The sequence below is a fragment of the Echinops telfairi genome, unplaced genomic scaffold, assembly GCF_000313985.2.
Source record: "Echinops telfairi isolate 266 unplaced genomic scaffold, ASM31398v2 ScPeMD7_7475;HRSCAF=8513, whole genome shotgun sequence".
Lineage (NCBI taxonomy): Eukaryota > Metazoa > Chordata > Mammalia > Afrosoricida > Tenrecidae > Echinops > Echinops telfairi.
Window position 1 is genome coordinate 979,932 of NW_022111379.1, and position 7,450 is coordinate 987,381.

At 36.6% G+C, this 7,450-nt stretch overlaps 1 protein-coding gene across 6 annotated transcripts in view; it reads right to left on the reverse strand.

Annotated features, from left to right (window-relative positions):
- DENND4A (DENN domain containing 4A) overlaps positions 1-5,663 on the reverse strand; it is a 112,969-nt gene extending 107,306 nt beyond the window's left edge. For all 6 annotated transcript variants that reach the window (XM_004711932.4, XM_045285851.1, XM_004711931.4 and 3 more), the window contains exons 1-2: positions 5,597-5,663; positions 839-1,171 (exon numbers count right to left, since the gene is read on the reverse strand). In XM_004711932.4, coding sequence (XP_004711989.1) covers positions 839-1,149 — 311 coding nt within the window. In that variant the 5' untranslated portion in view covers positions 1,150-1,171; positions 5,597-5,663. The remainder of the gene's footprint in view (positions 1-838; positions 1,172-5,596) is intronic.
- Between the last annotated feature and the right edge of the window lie 1,787 nt (positions 5,664-7,450).

The following is a 7,450-nucleotide window of genomic DNA, read 5'->3' on the forward strand; positions in this document are numbered from 1 at the left end:
GGGAAGAAATGGGGAGCTGAGATCAGGGGCTCAAGTGGGAAGAGAATGCTTTGAAAATGATGATGGCGGCCTATGTGCAAATGTGCTTGACATGCTGGATGAATGTATGGATTGTGATAAGAGAAGTAAGAGCCCCCAATAAAAGTAAGAAATTTTTTTTAAAAAAGAATGATGTCATCTCTTCTGCAATGAGTAACATACCTTAATAGCTATAAAAGGGGCTGATTTATTCATTCCAATTCAAGTATTTTCCTAAAGTGAATTCTTTGTATGCCACAAGAATTTTTCATCTCTAACCTAGGAAATCTCAGCACCCAAACAAACAAATCTGTAACATTTCTTTCATTTTATCCACAAGCTAGAATTCAGAATATGGTCAGTGGTCATTGGGACAAATCACCTATACTTTTGAAGAATACTTGATCTAACAGTTAAATTACTTTTAGAACCATTTCCTAAATATATAAATTTTTATGAAGCAACATGGTGACCAGTCTGAAACCAATTTAAAATTACTGAAAGTTATTAGAATAGATACCAATTATTTAGGTAACTTCTTTTATATCAAACGAACTTCTTTTACATCAAACAGATGATACAATTTTAAAAGTTAAAACTCAGGAACTCATCCAAATCATTCCATCTTTCCTCAAGCATTAGTAAATATGGCTATCAACTTCAGACTTAAAGAGCCACAGTGGGGGTACAATGTAGAATTCTGCATACCAATCTACTTTTCTAAAGCTGTCAAACTTCTAATGAATGACCAGTTAATTTCAAAATCTATAAGGCATATTATTTGAATCAATAGTAAGAAAACATTTTCAAAAGTACTTACCCCAGATCTGTGAGTGGAGGCTTATCTCTTCCTCTTCTATAGCAAAGATAAATCTGTGGCCCCACCAGACTGCCATTATTGAGATCAGCTGACAATCCAGTTGGAGTAACATCGATACACATATAATCACACGGCACTTCCTCCCCAAGAGATTTAATAATAACGGAAACATCTGTGATAGGTTCTTTTGGTTTAGCTACTTTATGGCAAGCATCATTGAAATGAATTTCTTCTTCAAGAGGCTTTGAAACATCAGTCAATCCTGCTACAACGAAGTAGTCAGCAACACGAGGGCCCTGGTCTTCGATCATCTTCCATTACAGAAGATTGCATCTGGAAGGAAAGTAAAAGGCAGATTTTAGAGTAAGTCAAATAAATGTAAGTTGTTTGCGTGACAATAAGCAAAATCTACAAAAAGAGCACTACTGATAAACACGTGTTCTATCCATTTTAATTTAATATTTAAAAGTATGCTTCCTCTTTTCTATGGGAACATTTTAGCAGTTTTCAGATCATAAAAGCAATGCATAAATTTCTACTCTGGCAGTATGGAAGCCTAGATTATAACAACTATGATTTTAAATGAATGAACTAATTTGTAAAAACAGGAAATTCTTAGGACCCCCAAACAATGAGGAAACCAAAAGCCAGACAGTTATGGGGAAGCTGATGGGTTGAAGATCTCCCCAGTAATCCAGGGCTCTACATTTGAAAAGGCATTACAAGGAGAAGAGACAATATCTTGGGACAGTGAAAGACAGAAAACTGGAAATGAAACACCCATATGAAGTCAAGAACTTTACAGGACTACACCCCACTTAAAGAGCAAGCTTTAAAAATACATTCACTGCCACAGGGAGGTATAAAAGCAAGTTTTCCTCAATCTGGGTTCTGGACTGTTCAAACTTAGATTTAGGGTTTAAATTTAAGCCACCTGCAAGTGCCAAATTGACAATGAACTCTAAAAGTGTTCTCCAGCCAGTGATACCCTGGGGAAGCATACGCAGCTGCAGAGGTTACACCCTCAGCCCAGGAAACACAGGTTTCCACAGATAAAGCAAGCTGAAGATGCTCCCATTCCCATACTGGTCCACCATAAGAGAGGTCCAAGGGATACCACCAAGAGAAGAATTTAAATAATAAACTAGGGCAGAGATTATGAACATAGTGCATGTTTCCAACAAGTTCCAAGGAAAACAGAGTAGTTCACCATATAGTCACACACATTTTAGTAGGAAAATTCACATGCTTAGCATCGACAGCTTAAATAGTTCTTTAACTAGGAGAACACACATCGTACTGTTATGACTTAAATGCTAATGCGTAGGAAAAAAGTTTCATCTAAAACCATAGTTCCCAACATGTGTTTCATGCTAGACTTAGTTAAAATAAATGCAAAAAAAAAAAAGGATTTGTTGCATGAACAAATAAATAAGGTGTGTGCCTTTTGAAACACACACATATGTAATGCTGAAGTCTCAAAAGAGACTTTTATAAAGTATCTTAGATTTGGTTTCTGATTTTAATATCTCATAATTGCAAAAATAATGAGACAATATTTATGTTACAATATAATGTCCTCATAAGAGACAATATTTATAGGCATCTTCTTGGATTTCAGATACCTTCTTAGGTAGTATTTCACTTTAAATTTGCATCTATTTTCTGGACATTAAGCCACCACTCAAGTAATCCCTCAATGCAAGAACACTTTGTTCTTTTAAACTGGCATTCCATGAGGTTCACCTTCCCGACATGATCACTGAAGACAAAGTGGGTAAAAAGCAAATGTGGTGACGAAAGGTGATGGTGCTCAGCTATCAAAAGATATAGCATTTGGGGTCTTAAAGGCTTGAAGATAAACAAGCGACCATCTAGCTGAGAAGCAACAAAGCCCACAAGGAAGAAGCACACTAGCTTGTGTGATCACGAGGTGTCAATGGGATCAGGTATCAGGTATCAAAGAACAAAATATCATATAATTGAGAATGAGGGGGAGTGTGAAGTGGATACCCAAAGCCCATCTGTAAGCAACTGGACATCCCCTTACAGAAGAAGGGTCATGGAGAGGAGATGAGCCAGTCAGGGCGCAGTGTAGCAACGATGAAACATACAACTTTCCTCTAGTTCTTTTAATGCTTCCTCTCCCATCCCCTACTATCATAATCCCAATTATACCTTATAAACCCAGCTAGACCAGAGGATGTACACTGGTACAGATAGGAACTGGAAACACAGGGAATCCAGACAGATGAACCCCTCAAGACCAGTGCTGAGAGTGGTGATACTGGGAGCATGGAGGGAGGGTAGGGTAGAAAGGGGGAACCACAAGGATCTACATATAACCTCCTTCCTCGGGGACGGACAACTGAAAAGTTGGTGAAGGGAGACATCAGACAGTGTAAGACATGACAAAATAATAATAATTTATAAATTATCAAGGGTTCATGAGGGAGGGGGTGCAAGGAGGGAGGGGAAAAATGAGGAGCTGATACCAAGGGCTCCAGTAGAAAGAAAATGTTTTGAGAATGATGATGGCAACAAATGTACAAATGTGCTTGATACAATGGATGGATGGATTGTGATGAGTTGTATGAGTCCCCAATAAAATGATTTTTAAACATTTACATCTGTTATCTTTGAGAACAGAAAACAAGAAGGGTATGATTCCTAAACGGCTGGTGAGAACTACATTGTGAAGGCATAAGCAGGCCCTACCCAGTTTGCAACTAATGGAGACTTATTTCTATTTCTTCCCCATTTCAGTTTCTATCCAATCAGTTCAAAGTCTCTTTCATTTCTTCCCTCATTCCATTATGTCAGAGGGGTTAAACATTTGCTGCCCAGGTTAACTCAAAAGACAAGAAAAGGCAAGAGTGGAGTTAAAAGGAAACATTTAAAATTTTTTTAATTATATGAAAAAAAATTCTAGCCCTAAAATTTTGCAAAATGAGCAGCTATTATTAAGAAGATAAAAGGAACAAAGGTCTCCCAGGTGGGGCCTGATAATGGTCTGATGAACCAGTTCAACACCCCAACACTTGAATTTACTTAAATAATCTAGAATAAAATTTCTGGTTTTAAAAATTTCAAAAACCTAAACTAGTTCATCTTTTCTTAAATTGCCAAAACTGAGCTAGAGATTCTCGTTTCCACTTTTCCTGACTCTTTCATCTTTCCTGTACGTAAAACATTATTTTCACTTTGTGCATACTATTTCTTTCTAGTCAACATCTGCCCATCATAGTTCATGAAATTAAAACATATTTAGTGGGTGGGCAACAGGAGAGATAAAAACAATACCCTTGTCTTCAGGAGTTTCTCATTTATGTCTACATTTCCACATTCCTTTCTATTATTTTTATCCCTCTTCTGGCCATTTTTCTTCATATCACATCCTTCCATGTTCCAAGTAGCTTTCTTTCAACTAACCTGAAGTTCTCCAATAGTCCATTCCTTCCCGTTTCTCCCCAACAGCAACAGTAAGCCCCCTAAATTGTCGTCCCCCTCCTTGACAACTGGCACCCTTCAGAAGCAAAATCACAGAATTTTGAAAGAAATCTTATTTGTGAGAGAAGACCCTGTAGCCTGAGCACTGTCGTCAGCGCGCCCAGAGGTGCCTCCTCCCTGAGACTCTGCACCTCTTCAGCTCAAAGCAAGCTCTCCCGAGATGACCCAGCAGCCGGACTACAACCCGGAGAAAATTGAGAACGAAGAAAGACCTACCCTAGCCAAGCTTCCCAATTACCTCTCATTCCTGCAGGTTTCAGGAAGGCCCTGGTCCTGGTCATGCAGGTGCAAGCGCAGGCCAGCAAACAAAAATCAGCAGCAAGAAATAAAAAGCCCCAGTCATGAATACAACTAAACTTGAAAATAATGGAAGTCTCCCACAAACTTTTTGAAGACCCCTTGTATATCTATCATACAACTTTTGCCTGTTTATTATTTACAGGTTTTAGCCTTATTGACGGCAATGATAAGAATGTTTGCAAGCACACTATTCCATTATCCATGTGGTTTTTCCATCACCCCTACCCTCCACCCCCCACTTTCTCTATCCTGACCCTAGTAACTACTAATAAACTTTGATATCTATATAAAAAAATAAAAATCATATTTGTATATCCTATTTAACAGTAGGTTAGGAAAGTCTACCAAGAAATATTTTCCCTCACAACAATGCATCTGCCCATTCTATGAGAATAACAAGGCTGTTCTAGGAGAATGTGTTTAGTAAACTTTACCTCATCCACTCTACAACCCTGAACTTGTCTCTTCAGCCTTTCTTTTATTCCTAAAACTCAAAGAGCATTGGAAAGAAACACACTTTGTGTCCCTCTAAAATGCCAGAAACGCCATTCTGGCGTGGATTGGAAAGATGTAAATGCCGCCTCTTCAAGTAGATAGATCTAGATGGAGGACATGTGGATAAGGAACAGCCTCACTCTGATAGTTCTTTTAAATAAAGGTTTCTATGATTTCATAGGAATACTTTTCTTTTACCCCTATAAATAGTGTTGGATTTATATTGACCCAGTACATATCTTTGAGACATTTTCTTTCAATAAAATATTTTGTCATTTGTTTCTCACAATAATTATGTGGTAACTATGCCTCCAAATTCTTGTAAAGAGTTTATAAATTAATGTTTCTGAGTTTTTAATAGAAAACCACTACAAAACAAACCTAGACAAGAAACAAAAACTACTCACACATTACTACACACATTACTACACACACTACTTACACACTACTTACACATTACTGAAAATAATACTGGATCTCAATTTTTGACTTCTGTAAGCCTCAGAGTTTGAGAAATACTGAAAAAGAATAAGAATTGAACTTAAATTAATTTCAAACAAATATTTTCCCCTAGAATACCTATGGATACTTAAAGTTCTGTTAACAATGATTTTTAAAAAATCATTTTATTGGGGGCTCATACAACACTGAGCACAATCCATATATACATTCATTGTGTCGAGCACATTTGTACATCTGTGGCCATCACCCTTTTCCAGGCATTTTCTTTCTATCTGAGCCCTTGGTATCAGCTTCTCCTTTTTACCCTTCCCTCCCCCACACTCCTTTCCTCACAAACCCTTGAACAATGATGATTTTTAAACAAAACTATTACATATATTGTTTTTATATAATTAAGAGTCAATAGGTAATTTCAAGCACTCACTCTTCTAGAACATATATTGTGGTCAAGAATAGATACACACAAATAAAAACAAAAAACCATCAGCAGGAAAGGGTTGGAAGATGACAAAGAAGAAGAAACACGGAAACAAAGAAATAAATAAACATAGAAATAAAGAATGTGAGAAAAAAGGCACATCTATTTCTGGGGTATTATAAATAGTATAAATTTCCTCATTCCTAGAGGAAAATTATATACATTTAAGGCAATTTAAATATAGACTCACTAACTTTCAGGATACATAACATGTTTCAAAGACAGCTGCATCTAAAAGTATTTCCTTGTTACAAATTAAAAATTTTAAATATGAATATTAATTTTATCACAATAACATTAAGTATGATACATATTTTAAAGATGTTAAATTATAAACATAATTTAAATAGCACTATTTATATTAAATTCCTAGCCATAAAACCAAGGATCTAAGTTCTTTTGAACTAAGATAATAAGCAATGTTGTATTATGAAATTCCATGTGCCATTATCATATTTTCTGAAAGTTGAGTTGTTTAATAAGTTGTAGTGATGAATTATTTCAAACCACAAAGAAAAAGATGACGGCACTAACAAAGTCTCAGAGTAGTTCCAGTCCAACTGTGTTCAACTAGTCGACCCCAGTCAGTTTTACAATGCTGTCTTATATTGTGTGAACACACACAAACATATCTTTAATAAATACTAAAAACATTTACAGGAAAACAAAATGAAATGCAGAAATAAGTAGATCAAGAGGAAGAAAGCTAAGAATAAGCTAAATCTTGGTGTTATGTAATATGAAATATTAATGATAGGGCAACAGACAGCACATTTGCTAAATTTGTTGGTCCTTTAACATACCATATATACTCGAGTATAAGCCGACCCAAATATCAGCAGAGGCACCTAATTTTTTTTTATTGTTAAGTCTTTTTTTTTAAATCATTTTATTGGGGGCTTATAAAACTCATCACAATCCATACATACATCCATTGTGTCAAACACATTTGTACATTTGTTGCCATCATCATTCTCAAAATATTTTCTTTCTACTTGAGCCCTTGATATCAGCTCCTCACTTTTCCCCTCCCTAACAAATCCTTGATAATTTATAAATTATTATTATTTTGTCATGTCTTACACTGTCCGTTATCTCCCTTCACCCACCTTTCTGTTGTCCGTCCGTCCCCCAGGGAGGAGGTTATATGTAGATCCTCGTGATCAGTCCCCGCTTTCTACCCCACCTTCCCAGTACTGCCACTCTCACCACTGGTCCACAGGGGTTCATCTGTCCTGAATTCCCTTGTTTCCACTTCCTATCTGTACCAGTGTACGTGCTCTGGTCTAGCTGGGTTTATAAGGTAGAATTGGGATCATGATAGTGGGAGCTGGGGGAGGAAGCATTAAAAGAACTAGAGGAAAGTT